The sequence below is a fragment of the Lontra canadensis genome, unplaced genomic scaffold (genome assembly GCF_010015895.1).
Source record: "Lontra canadensis isolate GAN:19392208 unplaced genomic scaffold, GSC_riverotter_1.0 scaffold1, whole genome shotgun sequence".
Classification (NCBI taxonomy): domain Eukaryota; kingdom Metazoa; phylum Chordata; class Mammalia; order Carnivora; family Mustelidae; genus Lontra; species Lontra canadensis.
In genome coordinates this window covers 122,706,684-122,728,664 of record NW_022630995.1, presented here as the reverse complement: position 1 = coordinate 122,728,664, position 21,981 = coordinate 122,706,684, and the positions used below count along the sequence as shown (strand labels likewise).

The following is a 21,981-nucleotide window of genomic DNA, read 5'->3' as shown; positions in this document are numbered from 1 at the left end:
AAAAAAGAATTTCATACCTCTTTTCATTCCTTTTGTTGTATGTGAATAATTGTATGCTTATGGAAGCCTTGCATTATCGTATTCTTCTTGTGACACATCAATTCCATACACTTGCTGGTGAAAGGATCATAGACATCTCATAATGTACCAAGATGCTGCCCCTCCCAAGCCGTCCAGCCTGTAGAGGTGACACTATCTAAGCTTCCTGGGTATTACTGCTCTTTGAGAAAATCACCAGTATGAGGAAACCACCGAACTCTATAGTGCTAGCAGAGACTTGGAGAAATGAAGAGACAATCTGAGCTGCAGGATGAAAAAAGCTAGTGCTGCTAACATTTCAGGAATTCCTGGATTAATGTTTAATTTTCATAGTAATCCTCACATAGTCCTTTCTTTGAAGGGAGTGTGTGCACGGAAATAAAATGATTCTAAAATTCATCCAGCATAATAAAAATGGGAGACTATAGAAGGTAATATTTCCAAAATAAGATGAGGTAGAGGACTGTTTCTATCAAGCAATAAAGTATAAATTTACCGTCCTACTCTCCCATGAACCAGCATTCTCCTCTCCTGGATTTGTCCCATCACTTTCCAAGATGTATAATTCTTAATTCTTAATTCCTCATTTGCCTCCAGTTGTGGTTACACATCTCACTACCCCTTTTTAATAGCTAAACTTCTAAGGAAGTTTTATTTACACTCCATACCCTTTTCACCCTCAGCACACTCCAGCCTTGTCTCTTTTGCCATCACTATACTGAAACTATACTCCGAAAGTTAGTTTTGCCAAACCATCTAGCAATCCAATGTGTTGTTTGCTGCTGCATTCCCCAGACCTCTCAAACATTCTCCCTAGCCACTTTCATCTTCTGGCAACTGTCACCTACCCTGGGTACCTTGCTCCCCTGGTGTCTCTCATTTCTCTGCCTTTCTCCTCAATGGCACTTGTTGACTTCTCTTCTCTTACCTGTGTTCCGGATGTTACCATTGGCATGCAGGCCCCACACCACCTCACTCGCCCACCTTTCTTTTCTGGCACCTCCTCCTGTCTTCTGCCCAGTTTAGTCACACTGGCTATCACTGGCCCTCTTGTTTCCTCTCACATCCCACGTTTCTCCCACGTGTCCGAGCCCTCACACATACTACTTGCTCTGCTTGAAATGCTCTCTCCTCAGTGCGTCTCACAAGGGGCTTCTCTTATCTGGCTGGTCTCACTTTGAAATGACTTTCCCTGAATCCACTTTTCTTTGAAGTCACGCAGTCTGTTTTATTCTTTAGCAATCACAACAATTTTTTTTATATGTTCCATAGAAATTCTCACAATTTGAAATGATCTGTTGTTTGTTAACTGTCTGTTTTGAAAATCCCCTGAAGGACAAGGACCAAATTTGTGTTTGGATTTTAGAATCACGTTCTATGTGGTCCCCTGTAGTATACTGCTTGACCCAGAGTAGGATCTCGGTGCTCAACAGTTGGATGAATGAACACAAATCAAAGCAGTATAATACCAGTAAAATAATAGACACCCCCACCCAGGACCTCTTAGAACCTGTGACAAGGAAGGATGTGCTGCTGTATAATAAATAACACAAATTAATAGATGCAAGGAAACTGTAACTTGGCTTATTTGTGTGACATTTGGGCATGAGATCACTTCAGAGCAAAGCGAAAGCACCTAAGCATTAAATATAAAATGCCAAACAATAGAAGAACTGAAGGAAAACAAAACACTATCAAGTCTCACAGGGATAAGATGCTTTTCTAAACCGAGAAGTGCTATAGAAATAAAAAGGAAAACATGAACAGATACTGAATTTAAAATCATTAATGTGTTAACATAAAAAGTCCATGTAGGTTCTGCTTGGGGGGTAGATTCCTACAGCTGGTTTGGAAAATAAATCATTTCCCAGCAAATTAATACCAGCAATTTCACTCCTAGGTAGATACTTGGAGAGAAAATCTTGACTTAAAAGTACAAGGTATTAAACAGGGATGTTTACGAGGGGGAAAAAGAATCATGCTTTCAACAACACAAAAATAGGTTAAATGGTGATAAGTTGACATGCTGGAACTCTATGAATATTGTATGGAATATCAATGAACTAGAGCTGTAATTCACATAGGTGGTTCTTAGAAATATTAAGATGGATAAAAAAGGAAGCTGCAAAAGTACAGCATGTTACATTTTACTCTAATTATAAAAACATGCAAAACAAAATTACTTGTTTTGAGATTAATTCATTTATAGTACAAGTACTAAGAGATGCATGCGCCGAAGTGATAAGCATTAAGTTGAGAGTAATGGTTACCTCACTGGGGTGGAGAGGAAGCAGTATGATGGAGGAATGAACACAGAGACCTTCGAAAGTCCTTGTTTTTCTTCATAAGGCAGATGGTGGGCACATAAGTTTTGATTACATTACTCTTTAAACAATTGTCTCGGCTGAAATAGTTCATTTTTTTTTTTTTTTTTTGCTAAAAAGGACAGAGTAATGTAGGTAAAATGTGTGCTGCAAAGATAATATATATTATATGAAAATATACAAATTACTAAGCATTAAAACCATCGATACCTGTAGCCAGATAATTAAGCAAAAAAATTCACGAAAGGGCTAAAGAAAAATATAATATGCTCAAACTTAATAAGCAAAGAAACATGAGACTTAATGTTCAACTATTTATAAAAATTTTGAAGTGTCCCTGCTGGTCGTGGCATATTCAACCTTTGCACCCAGTAAATTAAGTTCTGAGATTCTGTTCTCATCACTAACTTCTCATAATTTTCTCTTTGAGTTATGGAATTAGAGGTCTTTTTCCCCCATTTTTCATAATTTTGTTTAAATATTATCACTTTAAATATTAAAAAATAAGTGATTAAGTGATGCATTAGTACCTATTGGTAATATACTTATAGATGAGCAATATACTCAGCCACTATTCCTTTATAACCAGTTAAATAGGAAGTGACATTTTAATGTCTTATAATAGATTACTTTGTTCTTTAGCAAGCAACTTGATTTGAAAATAATGTTCATATATGTATATAAATTTAAAGTTTTCTATTTTCTCTTTAGGAAAAGAAAGAAAGGCAGGAAAGAATCGAACGAAAACAAAAGAAGCGTCATCCCTTTCTGGAAAATGAGGCACTTCCTCCCTGGAGCCCTCCAAGCAGAACTGTATTCTCAAAAGTGTTCTGATACTTCTCATTTTTACATTATTTAGTTATCAATTCACCATTTTAGCTACTATTTATTCAATTAGTTATAGTTAGTAGAGTCTATTTTTATTAAATGCCAGCCATTTCCACTAACAATGGAAAAGATGCTTTGGAGTTTAATCAGTGAAATAATTGAAAGCTTTTTTTTTGGACTGTAGGTAAACTGCCTCAGATGAGAAGCTAATAATCAGATTGCTCTTACCATTCGAATGACCATCACGTCCTGACAGTCCTTACAATCAAATGATCCATGGTCACTTTCCCGAAGCTGTGCATGGTATTTAAGTGGGTTTATTCCTCAGAATAGGAAACCATCTAGGTACTATAATCATAGAAATTATGAATGAAATCTGTGAATGATTGTGCACCTAGATTCAGGTTTTAAAAGGAATCATATCTGGGGGTATGCATATATGTAAATATACATACATATATATATATATTTTTTTTAAACTGATCTTTAGCTCAAGCAGTTGCACTTGCACTGTGCAAGTTAGAGTTTCAGTCAGTTAAGGCAGTAGTTCAGTAGAACTCAAATCGTTGAGGCATTTTATTTCAAAAGTTTGCCTTATGTTTTAATATGAGTTTTATCTGTCCCACACTTAAGGTGACAATCGTAGGCACTTTTATAATGAGTAGACCTCTAAAATGTGTCTTCTAAGTTCTATCTCACTTTATTATTTCAGTGGTACCAAAAATATATCCATTTCTTGGTAGTGATATACTTAACGCAATAGTTATGGAAATTCCATGAGAGTTCAAGGTCATTATCACTGTTAATAATTTTTTCCAGACTAAAGCCATAAAGGTGATAAAGGTAATTTTCAATCTCTTAGCTTATTCCAGAGCCTTATAGTTTATATTTAGGAGACAGCTATATAGGAAGGCAATTTGTAGAAAATGCCCAAAGAATCTTTATTTATTTATTTGATCTCTGCATATCTTTAAATTAATTGGACTCATACTTGAACTGGTCAGCTGATTTATCACAGACCAAATGTATGCTCTCAGAGCTGCAGTACTACTTTAGCCAATGATGCAGCACAATGATGGATGAGAATAAATAATTACTATTTATTAAGCACCTAATGTATGCTTGCTGCTGGATCTTTACAGATGTCAATTCTTATCTTTAGAACAATTATTCAGTGTAGGTGTTATTTTGCAGATTAAAAAATACTGAGACTCGGAGAAATAACTTGCCGTACATTTAGCATGTGATTGAATCGGGATGAGAATTAAGTCTTTCTCCCTCCAGAATATATATTATATCAACTTTACAAACACATATCACCTCTGGGATCCTAAAATCATGTATTGTTATCTGAAGATTATCTTTCTTTTAAGAAATATCTGTTATTTAGAGATGTTGAACTTTATTAGATCTATAAAGTGGAAGAAGTTTCCATAATAGTTGAAGATTTAGTCAAATGCCATGTACCTAGCGTTAGAATGTCAGGAAAGCCAGCAGGTTGTGGAACAGAGGCTTTGAGATAGTCACTCAGGAAGTTTCAGAGGATTAACCTCATTGCGGTGCATGTGCAAAATAAGGGAAATACCGTGGGTCACTTTCTATGATCACATCAGTGCTATGAATAAATTGGTTTTAAAATTATAAACAAAACTAGAAGCACACTGCCAGGAACTAGGAGCATACTTCATGAAATTGAAACTGTTATCATCAGTACTATCAACATGGGATTTAGCTCATCTCTTTTTCACCAAATATATATATAGTGCCTACCAGAATGAATCGTTGTTTTTGATATCCAATTAACTATTCACAGCTATAAAGGAATTTGCAAATTCCAGGGAAGTAAAAGGAAAAAAAGATCAGGGATATGAGATCATAAATAAGTCATAAATTTCATATTAAATATTTGCTTACACTTCCCAATTATTTTCTTCTTCATTATCCTATTTAGCAGCTTGCCATTATCCCTTCTTAGTTGTTGTGAGCACTGAATGAAATTAGTAATTAAAGTAAACCACATGGCATTGTTTTCATTTAGGGACTATCAAGAGCCCTGCATTTCCCCACTTCATGTATGTGAGAAGATTAATGTAGGCGGCATTGATAATGGTTATTTGACATACATTTTTAGCAAACGAAGGGAGTTCCTAAAAAGAAACGTAAATACTAATTTCTTAGCACTGCTTGTGAAATAGGATGAAAAGAGAAATTGAGGTGTTTGCAAAGACCCAACAAGTTGTTTCCCTCAAATGGGGAAGTTTATCTTACTATGATAAATAATACATTATTTCCCGTTTACAGCAACCTGTGCTGGCCAGTTATCTAGTTGAATGAAACCCTCTTTTTTCCTGCAGCAGAAATAAAGTTGAGTTTTGGGAGCTGGGTGAAAATAAAGTCCTACTTATTTTCTGAGATCGAAGGGGCAAATCCAGCCTGGTAGTATTCTCGTGAATATATTTATCTGTTTAAGGGGTATGAGTTCCCCATATATCCTTAAAAGTATCAAATGTAAATATACATATTTACTCATTAAGTTTTCATTAATTTATAATAAGAGGGAATTCAAATAAAGGACACTAAAAACCTATAGATTTTCAGGTGAAGCTTCTAGTTTTGTAAGTTGTATTGATCACTTGACACTTCAAAGTAAAGAAAATAAGAATTTAATGAATAATCTAAAACATTACTGAAAAGAATTTCCCTAGAAATTTACTTATCAGTACAAAAAATAAAATTTTTTACACAATGTATTTTCCATAAAAAATAGTGTTTGTAAGAAAATAGTGTTACATAAATAAAGAGAAACTATATGGCATTTTAGATCAGAAGGAAGAGGCAGTTTTCTTGAAGAAGATAAGAAATGTTCAGGGATAACAATTTTTCAGTTGTTTGTATTATATCACATTTTGAAAATGTTAGTGGCTCGTTTATTGTTTTAATATTATTGAAACTGATATTTTTCACTATTGCCAAAGCAGTAGCTGATAATAGTTAAGTGTCCACAGCTGTATTACCTGAGAGTGATAAAACTGCATCTGGGAGGTTTTAATACTTTAATAAAACAGGCCCAAACCCTATTTCCAAGTTGAACAAAACTACTCTGACTTGCCCATGCCCATACCACTAACCAGAAGAATCCAGAGTTAGAGATGAGGTGTCCAGTTTTCTAGTTGTAATTTGCCCCCATCCCACCCATAATTTTGAGAACCCAATAAAACTTTTAACGCTGAATTTTGTAACCATGGTCATTATCAGCTTGGTTCATTGTGATCCTCTCAGATGGTCCCTTATCCTTCCAGTGCCTTCTCCATAACTCCACCAGATCAAGGCTCTGTGGACACCTGCATGACTACTTCATGGGTGGGGGAGACATAAGTTTCTCAAGCCCTGAGTCATAGGCGAAGATACAATGGGAAAAAGGAATTTCACAAAATGGGAGAAATTGCATGTTAGTCAAAGTAGTTCCCGAGAATAAACCCGTACAGAAAACAAACTTTCCTGATGTCATCTTCGCTCTAATTTCAGAAGTGCTATATTAATAGGTATTTAGACCCATATGCTCCCAGGCTACACAAAGCAAAGATATTATCAGTTGCCCTGCTTCCTAGGTACACTGGCTGACAGAATAATGAATGCTATATAAATGCTTAACTGGAGACTTCCCTGAATTCTTTCTGTTTTAAACTTTCAGGTGATTTGATTATTTTGAAACATGTTACATGTAATTGTATAATGTTAACTAAATTATTGGTATTAAATTTAGGATGTTGTTTTAAGAATTACCTGAGGAGATGTACTTACTGTCTGCTTTCTAGTAGCATACTTCATGTTGTGCTGAATTAAAGTTAACCATTCAAGATTTATTTTATTGGGTTATGATGTTATTTGTTGATCGTGCCATATTTCATTTCATAACTTTGGAAAATGTGGTATGAGTTTCATTTGTGGGCTAATGATGAAATGATCATTGCCATTTGCAGCAACATGGATGGATCTAGAGAGTATAAATGCTAAGCGAAATAAGCCAGAGAAAGACAAGTACCATATGACGTCGCTCATGTGTAGAGTTTAAGAAACAAAACAAAGAACTGCCCCCCCCTCCGCAAAAAAAAAACCAGACTCTTAATTATAGAGAACAAATAGAGGGTTACCAGAGGGAAGGTGGGTGAGGAGACAGGTGAAATAGGTGAAGGGGATGAAGAGTGCACTTACCATAATGAGCACTGAGTAATGTATAAAATGCTGAATCACGGTATTATACACCTCAGATTAACATAACACTGCTAACTAAAGAATTTTTTAAAAACATGAAATGATCATATTATGATATAATTATATTACATCTTCTACTAGAAATGCCTGAAAATTTTTCAAAACTGACTGAAAATTTGGATATAAACTTTTCTTTTACTTGAAGTAGTACATAAGTTACAAAGGTAATGTAATTATAAAATTACCAAATAATTAGAAAGTGCAAATAGCAAAAATAACCCACATTTCCATCTCCCCAAAATAATCATAGTTAACATATTTTGTACTCTACCAGCTTTTAATTTCCAGTGCCTTTTTTCCTATAGTTGGAATTAAATGGAGAGTGAAGAAAATAGAGATAAAATTCCCTCTCTCTCTGTTTTTCTCTGTGCCTCTCTCCCATGCCACCTGTGTGTGTATACCTATGTGTTGTATTTCTGTATACATATATCTTTGCATATATTTATTTATTAAATATAGATTAATATCTATAAATATATCAAATACATATTATATAAAATTTATATAAATATATATATTATAAATATATATATATATATATATTTGAGTACAAAACTCAGGAAACCAAATATGCAGTTTTGATCTTATTTCAATTTTAAAGAATAAAAATGTTTGAATATATGCATGTATACATATGTGTTATATTTCTATAAATTTCTGGTTACCAGCATTTTCCACTCAACAATAGATAATGAACATATGCTATTATGCTTTTTCTAATAATCTTTGATGCTGCAACTACAATCTAACCTATTTTGGGCAATTTGTTTCCTTATAAATGTTTACTATAATAAGGAATAGGACAGCCAACATCCTTGTAGTCACTACCCTTGTTATCAAGAGGGTGGACCTCATTAAATCTATAAAATGAAAAAAGAATCCATAGTATTTAAGGAGTTAGTCATATTCTTTGTATCTGCTATTAAAATGTGAGGCGGGACCCCTAGGTTGCTCAGTCAGTTAAGTGCTGGGACTCTTGATTTCCGCACTGGTCCTGATGTCAGGGTCATGAGGAGCTCTGAATTGGGTTCCACACTGTGCGAGGAACCTGCTTAAGATTCTCCCTCTCCCTCTCCCCCTCCGTCCCTCTCCCTGCCACCCTACCCCTTTGCATTGTCTTTCTTAAGGGGTGGGGGGCGGGGAAGAATGTCAGGAAAGCCAGCAGGTTGCGAAACAGGCTTTGAGATAGTCACTTAGAAGGTTTCGCAGGCTTAACCTCCCTACGGCGCATGTGCTAGAAAAGAAAGACATCTTGGATCACTTTGTCAGATCCCATCATCACTACAGATAAACAAAAGAAATTTCATAAACAAAACTAGAAACTTTTTTATATTGCCAGAACTACAAGGAACTACACGGGAATGGGAGTTGTTTAATGGGTACAGAAATCCAGTTTCTCAAAAGGAAGGAATTCTAGAGATCGGCTGCACCTCCGAGTGAGGGTGCTTAGCATTACTGAACCGTACGTTTAAAAATGTGTGAGATGGTAAATTTTATCTTACGTGTATTTTACCACAATTCAAAAAAAAAAACTGTACAGCAAGACAAAATGCTTACTCATTCATCCATGGGAGAAATACAGAGAAAACTTCTCCCCTAATTAGAGAGATGTCTTTTCCTTTGGTCTGATCAGATCGACTTGTTTATCCGGGACGACATATCCTTGATTCAATTACAGTTCTGAGGAATGTCCTAGCTGCTCAGTTTAAACGGAGATTGAACACTGAGTAGAAAAGAAACATTTCAACCACACCTTCTGATCATTCCTCCTTACAGATTTTTTTTTTCCCTTGGATATTCTTGCCCACCTAATTTTGAGATAAGCTTTAGGATTCTTTTTGAAGCTTTTAAAACAAAATTATGATTCTTGGTAGAATTGCATTAATTAGGCATAGTAAGAAAATATGTTGGTTAGAAAAAGAATAAAACCGGGGTGCCTGGGTGGCTCAGTGGGTTAAGCTGCTGCCTTCGGCTCAGGTCATGATCTCAGAATCCTGGGATCTAGCCCCGCGTCCAGCTCTCTGCTCAGCAGGGAGCCTGCTTCCTCCTCTCTGTCTGCCTCTCTGCCTGCTTGTGATCTCTCTGTCAAATAAATAAATAAAATCTTTAAAAAAAAAAAAAAGAATAAAGAATAAAACCAATCCTGTTCTGAGGCTGATTAATATTCACTTGTATTTTGTACAGAGAGCCATTTTACTCTTAAAATTAATGAATCTATTGTGCTCATGGATTCCCTTTTGGGAAAATCCACTGTGATCCCTACACATCTTCCATATACTCAAGAGTAACCGTTACTTTCTTTACTACATTGTTCCCTTGCCTTAAATAACTGTTATCAAAGGTCTCACCTTTGTAGGTGAATGTATGTATCTCCCCAACTAAAGAACTTTATGAGGGCAGGAATGATATTTTATATATATTATATATTTTATACATCTTGGTATTTGTCCTTTATCATGGGGCCTGGATGAATATTTCTTGGCTGATAAAGAACAAGTTAAAAATAGAATATAAAAGACTGCATATGTGTTTATCATGACCATAGTACACACAAGAGCAAGGACACTATTATTTGATAAATTTACATAAATTACTTTATAAATAATTAAGATGGCTTTAAAATGAGTATGATAACTATTGCAAATAGCTTAAAATTTTATTTTAACATTACATCACTTTTTCAGCCCAAAACAAAACAAAATTTTTAAAGTGGAAAACTCTCTGTGTATGTGTGTGTGTGACTACATTAAGTTGGAAAACCTCACATATATTCTAACATTCACAATTAAATAGATTGAGCCCTATCAAGAGAACTCTTTTTTCTTTCTTTCTTGGTATCCTTCCCATGGTACTATTCAGCAACAAAAAAGAAGGAATGAAGGAAGAGAGGGAGTGAGGATGGGAGGGCGGGAGGAAAGATAGCAAGCAAGCCCAGAGATCACTGGCTCATTCACACTAAATGACGTATCTTGGTAGAAAAATCCATTAACTAAAGCTTAAATTCAGATATACCAAGTGTGGATACTGAAACTAGACTCAACAGTGAGACTTCATTCTGGGTGAGTGGAGGGCATGGTCACTCTGTGCCTACTTTATCTCATTACTAGATTTAGAACTCAGAGTTACATCTTTAAAGCTTGTGATTGTGATTTCCACAAGGCTGCTAGATGTTGATTATCCCATATCAAAACTGCTCGTTCATCAAGCAGTGAACAAGCTGCCATGTGTGGGACTCCTCTATGAACGTTAGGGATTTGGCAGTAATAACCCCTGCTTTCAAGGAACTTATTGTAAGGTCAGGAGGAGGCAAACAAAAATCACCTAAGCAAATATACAAATAAAATAATTTCAGTTTCTGATAAATACTGTGAAGAAGATAAAGTAGTTTAGTGTGATAGACCATGACCAGGCTGTGGAAGATTTCTTTTCAGCAGGCATCTCTGAAGAAAAAACGTGAGAGTTGTGACCTGAAATGAGAAGGCAGCACTGGGAAGACTCTTTGGAAGAACAGCGCAAGCAGCAAGAACATTGAGTGCCGAGGCTTCGAGGAGGGAAAAGGCCAACATGGTGGGTGATGAACAAGAAGCAGAGAGGAAGGAAATGAGGCCAGAGAGGAAGGAAGATTATATAGAGAGTCTGAGGCATTTTAAGAAGTCTGTATTTTATTCCAAGTGCAGTGGAAGAGTTCTAGTTGAGGTGAAGTGATGTGATATACACTCTAAATAATTCTCTCACTCGGTGCCCCTGGGTGGCTCAGTCAGTTAAGTGTCTGCCTTCTGCTTAGGTCATGATCCCAGGGTCCTGGGATTGAGCCCCACATTGGATTCCCTTCTTGGCGGGAAGTCTACTTCTCCCTCTCCGACTCCCCCCCTGCTATGTTTCCTTTCTCACCGTGTCCCTCTCTGTCAGTCAATATATAATAAATAAAATATTTTTAAAAAATAATAAAATTTTAAAAAAATTCTCTCAAGACTACTATGTGAGGAGTAACCCATCGGGAGGTTTCTTTACTAGCCCAGATAAAGACTGATGGAGATTTGGTCTGGGGTTGTAGTGCTGGAGGTAATAAAAAGTGGTTGGATTTTATATACATTTGGAAGGTAGAGAAATAGATGTTTCTAATGGATAGAATATGAGGTATGAGGGGGAAAATCAACAACAGCATCAGGGTTTCAATCTAGCCTCAGTGAATGAATGGATAGTGATGCCCTTTATTCAGAGAGGTTTGTAGGTGACAGATTTGGGGATGCAGGATATGGGGGTGGATCTTACATTTGCAGGGATGGATGCCAGAAGTCTCTGAGCCTAGTGAAGGGATTAGGGAATGGAGAGGCCAAATGACCCAAATCTGCGTCCGGCCCTGCATGCTCTTTAACTGACACACACCGTACAGAACCCCACAGCACACTTATTGTTCCAGAAGGTTTAGTCAGTTCAAGGGACACTTCAAGCATAGGCCATGATCTGTCCTAGGAAGCAGTCGTATCCCAAGACAACCCATGTGGTGTTGCGTCTAGTCACAGAGGCTGATCAGCACTTCTCTTGCTGTTCAGAAAGCCTTTTTTTGCCACATTTTCCCACTACACTGAGCAGGAGGCACTTCAGTACATCATGATGAGGGGTCATGCAAAAGAAGTATCTCTGTCTTTTTACTTCCGGGAAGCTGCTTGGCCCCCATGCCACTTTCCTCACTCTTTTTCCAACAATTCTCCAATTCTACATAATAACAAATATGTATGAAGATCACTGTTAAGCGAAACACAAACACAAACTTAATATTGTATTCCAGAGCTAAAAGCTGGTAGGTTCACAAAGTCCTAGATTCACAAGGGTGACATTGTGGTAATAAATAAATATTTCATATTCGCTTCTGGCACAGAGCTTCTAAAAGTCTTGGAATCTCTTAAGTGATAAGTGCAACCTCGGTGTCTTTTGTGATGTTAACAAGTTGACTGTAGGACGCCCGGAGCCAGCGCGATACACCAGGGGTTGGAAAAACCACGCTAGGCAAAGAACTTGCATCAAGATCAGGACTGAAATACATTAATGTGGGTGATTTAGCTCGAGAAGTCTGATCAACGGATATCATGGAGTCTGGCAAGATGGCTTCTCCCAAGAGCATGCCGAAAGATGCACAGATGATGGCACAAATCCTGAAGGATATGGGGATTACAGAATATGAGCCAAGAGTTATAAGTCAGATGTTGGAGTTTGCCTTCCGATATGTGACCACAATTCTAGATGATGCAAAAATTTATTCCAGCCATGCTAAGAAAGCTACTGTTGATGCAGATGATGTGCGATTGGCCATCCAGTGTCGTGCTGATCAGTCTTTTACCTCTCCTCCCCCAAGAGATTTTTTATTAGATATTGCAAGGCAAAGAAATCAAACTCCTTTGCCATTAATCAAGCCATATTCAGGCCCCAGGTTGCCACCTGATAGATACTGCTTGACCGCTCCAAACTATAGACTTAAGTCTTTACAAAAAAAGGCATCTACCTCTGCGGGAAGAATAACAGTTCCACGGTTAAGTGTTGGTTCAGTTACTAGCAGACCAAGTACTCCCACTCTTGGCACACCAACCCCACAGACCATGTCTGTGTCAACTAAAGTAGGGACTCCAATGTCCCTCACAGGGCAAAGGTTTACAGTACAGATGCCCACTTCACAGTCCCCAACTGTAAAAGCATCAATTCCTGCAACATCCGCAGTTCAGAATGTTCTGATTAATCCATCATTAATTGGGTCCAAAAACATTCTTATTACCACTAACATGGTGTCATCACAAAATACTGCCAATGAATCATCAAATGCAATGAAAAGAAAACGAGAAGATGATGATGATGACGATGATGATGACGATGATGACTATGATAATTTGTAATCCAGCCTTGATGCTTGTAACATGTATACTTGGTCTTGAATCCATTGTACTAGATTAAACATGCATGCTGGGTATTTTCAAGTTGTGTTGTAGAAAACTTAAATGCTATTTAATGAGTAAATATGGTTATCCTTTCCGATTGAGATGTTGGGTTTTCTTTAATAGGATTAGTAATGGTTATTCATCAGCCTTTAAGTGTAAAAAATAAAACTGTTTTCATCAGAAAAAAAAAAAAAAACAAGTTGACTGTACTTCAGGAAGCAGGCTGGTTGCTAGGAGACCCAACCAAGGGGTTAGAGAGTTGGAATTTTCAGTCCTGCTCCTGGGAGGAGAGAGGGGCTGGAGGTTGAATCAATTGCCAGGTGCCAATGATTTCATCAGTCATGTCTTAGGAAATGAAGCCTCCATAAAAATTGAAGTGAAGGGAGTTTGGGGAGCTTCCAGGTTGGTGAACATATAGAGATTTGGGGAGAGTAGCACACTGGGATAGGGCATGGAAGCTAGGATCCCCTACAGATCTCTTTCTGAATCCTCAGGCCGTTCCTGAATTATGTATTTTTATAATTAACCAGCAAACTAGTAAGTAAAAAGTTTCTCTGAATTCCATGAGCCACTCTGGCCAATTAATCGAACCCAAGGAGGGGGTCGTGGGAATCTCCAATCAGAAGCAGAGGTGATAAATAACCTGGGTTTGCAACTGGCATCTGAGGTGGGGTGGGGGTGGGAGGCTAAGGGTTGGAGGGGTGGGGAATCATGTGGAACTGAGCTCTTAACCTTTTGAATCAGATGCTGTCTGCGTACAGAGTGTCAGAATTGTAGAACATTCAGATGGTGTTACAGAATTTTTTGTTGATGGTGTGGAAAAACCTCCACACATTGGAATTAAGGTACAGAATCCATTCAACAAGGTATAAAAGTGTATATAGTAAAAAATGTCTCCTTTTGCTGTTCTTGGCCACCAGCTTTGCTTTCCAAAAGGCAACTGTTATTATTAGTTTTTTTGTTTGCCCTTCCAAAGATATTGTATATATTAAAAGCATATAATTATTTGTTCTTTTTACCACCCTCAAATGATATTATAATGAGTGTACTAGGCTGTACAGTGTTTATACCTTGGAAAACTTTCTGGACTAATGCATATAGAAATACTTTTTTCTTATAGTTTTATGCCAATGCATTACATGGATATTTGATAATTTAATTGGACAGTTCCCTTTTAAAAGGCCATTTATTTCCAATCCTTTGCAGGTATTATAGTGTCAAATAAAAAAATCAGACATATAGTTACATGACCATTAATATGCTATTTAATTTGTATACAAGGGAAGCCAATCAATAAATTGATTTCATCTTTAAAAAAGAGAAACTACCACGATTTATATAAAAGGAAAAGTGAAGAGGAAAAAAGGAAGAAGGAAAAAACACCAACCATGTGGAAATATGACCTATATTTTCCTCTCCTTTGGTAAACTGCTGATTAGCTGGCTGTTGTCTGGGGCCAATGGGGATATTCTGCCTTGGACAGCTGGATAGGTCATTGAAGGAAACAATTTCAGTTACTATGGAGTCTTTAAAAAGCTTGATTTTTTTAAATGTTTTCATCCATTCTTTATTTTATTTTCTGTTTGTTTTAGATTGTTATTTATTTATTTGAAAGGAGAGAGAGAATGAGCAGGGAGAGCAAGAGAGGGAGAGGGAGAAGCAGACTCCCCACTGAGCAGGGACCCCCCCCTGCAGAACTTGATCCCAGGACACCAGTATCATGACCTGGGCTGAAGGAAGACACCCAACTGATAGAGCAACCCACACACCCCAACCTTGAGATTTTTTAATCCTAAAATATACCTGTCAAGTAATGTCTCTCAGTGTCTTTGGTTGGCACTTTGTCTTAATCAGGCCAGGTCTGCACCAGTCCCTTCATCAACATTTCTCACAGACGATATTGTAAAGTATCGTGGGCACATCATTTTACACGTGGATAAGCACCGTCATAGCAACAAAGCTGAGAACTCCAATTGCTGCACTGAAAGAATCGTGCATTTTAACAATGAAAGCTATTGCCATGTTGTCCTGCACAGAGGTTGTACCCACCGTGAAAAGAGGCAGCACATGCTTGCCTATGCAATGTGATAGCCTCCTTTTCTTCTTTAGCTCTGAATCACATTTAATGCCTAGTTTTTCAATCCACACTGACTTGGTTTAGAACACATAGGTGTGTTTCACTTTCGCCAACAAATATGACTGCTTTTTTTTTTTTTTTTTTTAACATAAAGCCATCTCTATCTTCAGGTTTCCCACTTTAACCAACATGATTAAGAGAAACATTTGGCTACCCTTTGGAACTCGACAAGTATGTTGATAAGGGCAACTGTCACATGACCTCCACACTGAACAGGCAAAAAAGGAGGGATAAAGATCATGACAAACTAGGGATACAGAGTATAGCTTTTTGTCAGCAACAGAATTCATAATCTTTACATGTTTAATGACTTTTTAGATGAACAATGGCGTCAACTAAACAAACAAGACTCTTAGCATTAATACTGCGAGGTCCAAATGAAACAACCCTGCAAGTCTTCCTGGTTTCGGTTTTCTTTCCCCCAAATTCCAAACTGCCAGGTCAGGGCACATGAAAGAGCAAAAGCACACTGATGTGGCACAGAGGCAACAAGTCTGTCTCTTTGTCAGGGCAGTCAGGAGAGACTTGGGGCAGTGCTCTGGTCAAGCGGATCATCTCCAGCTACAAACTGCTCCATAGGTGTTTCTAGAAGGGTGCCCCAAGGAGGTTTGCATGTGAACCTCTCTGTACCCGCAGACTGCTACACAGTGAAGAACAGTGGAATTCACTGCTCTACCTTGACTCCAAAGATTCTCAACCATATGCCATTTATTTCAATAGCTAACTGTAGTGGCGGAGGGGAGTTTGCTTCTTGGGTCTCCAAGAATCACAACTATGGTGGGCAGCCCAGGTAGAACCAACGGAAGTTGGATAGCTCCTGGAAGTCAGGGGGAGTCTTCCCAAGGGCACAGTTCTGTCTTCAAGTATATGTGAGATTTTAGTAACATCCATACTGCCTGCAGGCTCACGGCTCTGAACATTCAAATAATGTGGGTGCCATTTTTACAAGCCAGAGTTCCATGATTATTTTGATATATTATATCTAACATGAAAATAGTTTATACGTAGAGGTTAATTTGCTTTGCACAAGAAATTTTAACTTCATAACTGTTAATGAAAGAAAAATCTGTTCAGTTCCTTAAATAAAATTCCAGTTGTGATGTTCTGATTTATGCCAACCAACTTGATATAAATTATAATCACCAATTTGTAAGGTATGAAATATCTTTTCAAAAATTTTATCCAGTGGTTTCTTGGTTGGCTCAGTCAGTTGAGCATCTGACTCTTGATTTCAGCTCAGGTCATGATCTCGGGATCATTAGATCAAGGCTTTTGTGTGGCTCGTCATTCAGCATGGAGTCTGCTGGAGATTCTCTCCATCTTGCTCTTCTTCTACCCCTCCCCCCACTCTCTCTCTCTTTCTCAGATTAAAAAAAAATTTTTTTAAAGATTTTATTTATCTATTTGACAGACAGAGATCACAAGTAGGCAGAGAGGCAGGCAGAGAGAGAGGAGGAAGCAGGCTCCCCGCGGAGCAGAAAGCCCGATGCAGGGCTCGATCCCAGGACCCTGAGATCATGACCTGAGCCGAAGGCAGAGGCTTAACCCACTGAGCCACCCAAGTGCCCCTCTCAGATAAAAAAATCTTAAAAAGTATTTTATCATTTATCAATATTAATAATATATCTTGTCTGCTGGGGTTATTAGGAGTTTGATGGGATTATCTTTAAATGTCTTGATTAGGATTATATCTGGACATCTCATCTAGAAACCCTGACTTGAAGAAATCAAGTCCATAAAAGACAATTCAAGTCTGCCATTTAAATTTTAAAATATTTTATTTTGAAATGTTATACAAAATTGCTATTTAATTTGTTCTCTATTAATTTATGTTTTTAAATATATATGGAAAACCCAATTAATTTTGTTAGCCAAGCCTGAGACAGGCAACCTAAAACACTCAGAGTCATCAATAATAGCATTGTTTTCCTGATGTCAGATGAAACATCTTGGATACACAGCTTCATCCTTCCCCAAGAATGATGTCTCATGTCTCAGAAATGCATAATCAAAGTTGTCACTCTTCCAGAACGAAGATTTGGCCAGGTCAACTCACTCTCCATGCTAGTTATAGAGGCAAGTGAGGAAATTTTCACCATTGCTTCCCTTTGTTAAAGAAGAAAGAAAAATATGTGTAATATTAAGTGGATAAGCTTAATTTAAAAATCCAAAGGGAGGGGGAAGCAGCATTGTGAGATAGAGGAATAATTTTGGCAATATTAATGATTCTATATGATATGGAAGTCTAGGATATGATAAGTATGAGTCTAGTTATAGAATAGAGTATAGAATGGACCAAGCAGAGTTCATCCCCTCATGTCATTTCTATTCTAGAAGGGAAGAGAAACATTGAACAAACAAGCACATTTATAATGTAATTCCCATCAGTTCATAGTATAATAACCTCTAAGCAGGTTAAGGAGATAAAATAATAGAAGTTAATAGAACTGTGGAGGATTATCAGATGTCCATCTAAAGAGATTAATTCCAAGCAAAAACCTAAAAGGAGTGAATGAGAAACCATGTTAGTACCTGTAGAACAGGATTTGGACCAGTCAGATCTCATGGGGCATGAAGTAGGCTTTGGTTTCATTCTATCACAGTATAAAACCGGAGAATTAAGACCAGTGACCTCACAAGCTCTTAAGATATGGAACGTTTCCTTAGGTGTTTGGGTGGACAATATACTTCAGGGGGCAAGAGTATAGATGTCAGAAGCTATTACAATCGTTCAGAGGATAGATGGACAGTGGTTGAAGGAGGAGTTGCATCATCAAATTCCAGAAGTGTTTCGAGGGAGATGTTGCACCATTTACTCGTGGGCTCAGGGAAGGTGTGAAAAAAATAGAAGAGTAAAAAAATGGGCCAAACAACAGACTCAATGCCATTTATCAAACTCCGGGTCCCTTATCAAATGATGGTGCCTTTATTAAACTGGGGACACTTGGAAATCAAGTTTGAAGGGAAAGCAAAAAGTTTTTTTTCTGGGGGCACCTGGGTGGCTCAGTGGGTTAAAGCCTCTGCCTTCAGCTCAGGTCATGATCCCAGGGTCCTGGGATCGAGCCCTACATGGGGCTCTCTGCTCAGCAGGGAGCCTGCTTCCCTTCCTCTCTCTCAAATAAATAAATAAAAATCTTTAAAAAAATTTTTTTTCTGTAAATAATATTTTCAAAAGGAGAGATCATGTAATTTGAATATTCAAATCAAAGGAGGGAAGCTCCAGAAGTATAAATTTGGGTGTTAGCAGCATAGAGATGGTATGATATAAAATCATGGGATTAGATAAGATCACCTAGAGAGTGAGCATAGGACAAAGAAGAAAAGGGGAATCCCAGACTAAACCCTAGGGTGATCCAACATATCCAGGTCAGAAAGATGAAAGGGCACGGTGTGTATGATTGGAAACATAGGCCAGTGTGATAAGAGCTAATCTAAGAGAGGTGGGTTCCCTGGAAATCAACAGAATAAAGTGTTTCCAGAAACGAATGATACACAGTGTCAAATCTTTCTGATCGATCAAGTGATCAGGAGACTAACTATTGGAGCTGTTGGATAAAATAGAAGTTTGTGTAACCTGAAAATAAGATTTCAACAGACTGATGGGATGAAGACCTGTTAGGGGAAGGGGGAAGAAAGGAAATAAAGTTATAAGTATACACCACTCTGTCAATGTGCCTTGCTGTAACCAGAAACAAAACGAGAGTGGGTATCATTGCTGAAGGAGACATGGGGTCAAGGCTGGGTTTATTTGTTTTTAAGATAGAGAATTTATAGCTTACTCGCAGTAATTATTTAACAAAAATGAAAAAAAATTATGCCTCTTGTGCTTTTAGGCAGTACAGAAATCAACTAATTTAGATGAGAATTATCTATGCCATTCACACAGTATTAGTATTTCCCCCCTCAGCAAGCACAATCTAATAAGGAAAAAATGTCTTGAGTAATAAAATTAAAATTCAGTGCCTACATATGGCAAAGATTTGTTACCCATCAAGGTTTTCAGGTCAATGTTACACATTTCTGCCCCTGCTTTTAAAAACAGAAAACAAAAGTATTAACCAGGGTCGCCTAGGTGGCTCAGCGGGTTAAGCCTCTACCTTCAGCTCGGGTCATGATCCCAGGGTGCTGGCATCAAGCCCCGCATTGGGCTCTCTCTTCAGCAGTGAGCCTGCTTCCCACCCCACCCTGGTCTGCTGTTCTGCCTACTTGTGATTTCTCTCTCTTCAGATAAATAAATAAAATCTTAAAAAAAAGAAGTATTAACCAGTCATAAAAGCTGGCAACGTGAATGCTTATTTGGAATATTTACAGACAAAAAAAAAAAAAAATCATGGCTATGGATAAAATTCCCTAGGTAACAAATATGTCTACTTGGAAATTCCTTTAAATAATTGTAATTCATATATTAATATATAATTACAGAAAATATATTAAGTAAATAAACCTATACACAATTATTTTTTTATGTTGAAGGAAACATTTGCAAGGAAAATTAACAGAATATATGAATACTGCAGATTCATGTATAATACACCAAAATCTTCATTAATTGCTGAATGTCTCAGCTTAAACTACCCTAACATCAAGAAAAGGAAGGAAATGTCAATCTTCAAATCAATGATAATTATTGTCATCCATGAGTCATGACAGCAAGTAGAATCTCTCATAAATATATAAATGTGGCCTCCGGATGTTTTTGACTGGATGAAAAGTTTATTTATGAGTCATAGAGGAGAGTTGCTTAATTAAAAACTCCTGGCAAGATGAATAAGAAGAAGCAGCTGATGTATTCCTCACCTGCTATCACATACTCAAACTAAACAAGATTGTTATCTGATTAATCAAAAACTAAAACTAAGTTAAACTGAAATGTAAAATGTTGATTGAATGAGCCAGTATATGGGAGACTTGGAGGGTTTAACCCTGAAAACTTTCATAAGTACTTTTTTGTTGTTGTTGTTGTTGTTTTCTTTCCCCCACATCATTTTGAGTATTTGTACAGATCTATGTTTTTATCTCTTTCTTACTGTGCCATGAACAAGAAACAACCACTTGAATGTAACTGGGTTTTCATGCTGCAAGTGGTCTTCCACATGGAAGCAGAAGTTAAATATAGCTCTTGCATAAATATGATTATTTATGTTAATTTTTGGCATTTGATAAAAATAGACTACTTTCTGATTTCTTTCTGAGTCTTTTTATCTCCCATATAGACAATATGTGGAATAAAAAATTTAACAGGTTGGAGGTCATTATTACCCTATTGTCATTTATTTAACAAATATTTATTTTCCCATTCTCCTTTGATAACAGAGCCACAATTATGTCTAGGGCAACAAGGTATCTGGTTAAATAGAAGCTTTCCATTCTTCCTATGGCTCGTGGTGACAAAGGACACATTTGCAGAAGCCTGTGAAATTTTAGTTGATGTTTGCTGAGAAGTCTAGATAAGTTCTTACTTTTCTGAAAGGAGACGGATGCAGTGGGCTTTTCTGCTTTCTTCCTCTCTGGAACATAGCATGAGAGCTGCATCAGTCACATTGCAGGAAAAGCAAGAGGTTCCCAGACACACTGGCTGCTGAAATAAGGCAATAACTGCTACTTCTGGATCTGTTTTTTTGCTTTGGGGGGCTTTTTTAACCTATTTTCTTGTAAGGAAATTAAACCCCTAGGTGTTTAAAGCTTCTGGGAACAGGCTTTTAAGGACTTGGAACCAAACAAAATTCTGACTGATACACTTTTGTACTATTCATACACACAGCAAAATGGTGACTCCAATGTTACATAATTTATATAATATTTGCCTTTAATATTTATTAGTGTACTGGTGTATTGGTCAAAGTAATGCTAGCTACTCCACCAGATGGAGTCCTGAGTTTCAGTGGCCTTAATGCAATAGAAATTTATTTTTTATGCACTTTAAACTCTGAGAAACAGGGTCGGGGGTGGGCATGGAGATGGTGGTTGGTGGTGGCCCTCAGTGCCTGAAGTCAGAGATGCGGGATATTCCATCTTTTAGCAAGTAAGCTAAGAGGGGAAAAGAACATGTAGTAGAGAAATTCATGGAAAGATCTCATATGCCAGGCCTGAAAGTGGCGATTCACTTTTCTTCTACCCAATTCAGTGGTGGGAACTCAGAACCTGGCATCACATTGCTTGGGGAGAGGTTAGCACAGGTAAGCTAACTGTAGATCCAAGAAGAAAGGGAAATGTTTAATAAATCCTCAATTTCTGCCATGAGTAACAAGTGTAGTTTGATGTGTATCTGTCAAATTGGTATCTTCTTTTGTCAAGTGTTTATAATTATGTTATACATGTCTGTGTATATATCTATATTAGACCTCAGCACCTACTAGATGTTCACTTTAATCTAATCACTCTGCTTGATATTTTTCATGCATTTTATCATTAATCTTCTTATCCACCCTGTGAGATAAGAACTACCATTAAACGG

The 21,981-nt window shown here is 37.3% G+C and overlaps 2 protein-coding genes across 3 annotated transcripts in view; both read left to right on the top strand.

Moving 5' to 3' along the window:
• Positions 1-4,569, top strand: part of MAP9 (microtubule associated protein 9) — a 32,716-nt gene extending 28,147 nt beyond the window's left edge. For both annotated transcript variants that reach the window (XM_032862869.1, XM_032862877.1), the window contains exon 13: positions 3,075-4,569. In XM_032862869.1, coding sequence (XP_032718760.1) covers positions 3,075-3,197 — 123 coding nt within the window. In that variant the 3' untranslated portion in view covers positions 3,198-4,569. The remainder of the gene's footprint in view (positions 1-3,074) is intronic.
• A 7,868-nt stretch (positions 4,570-12,437) lies between these two features.
• Positions 12,438-13,491, top strand: LOC116870765 (transcription initiation factor TFIID subunit 9-like). Its single transcript, XM_032862855.1, has one exon. The coding sequence runs from the start codon at positions 12,551-12,553 to the stop codon at positions 13,346-13,348; it is 798 nt and encodes a 265-aa protein (XP_032718746.1). The 5' UTR covers positions 12,438-12,550; the 3' UTR covers positions 13,349-13,491.
• The last annotated feature ends 8,490 nt before the right edge of the window (positions 13,492-21,981 follow it).

Coding starts and splice junctions, on each gene's coding strand:
- LOC116870765 (XM_032862855.1), top strand. CDS start 12,551: ATGGAGTCTGGCAAGATGGCTTCTCCCAAGAGCATGCCGAAAGATGCA.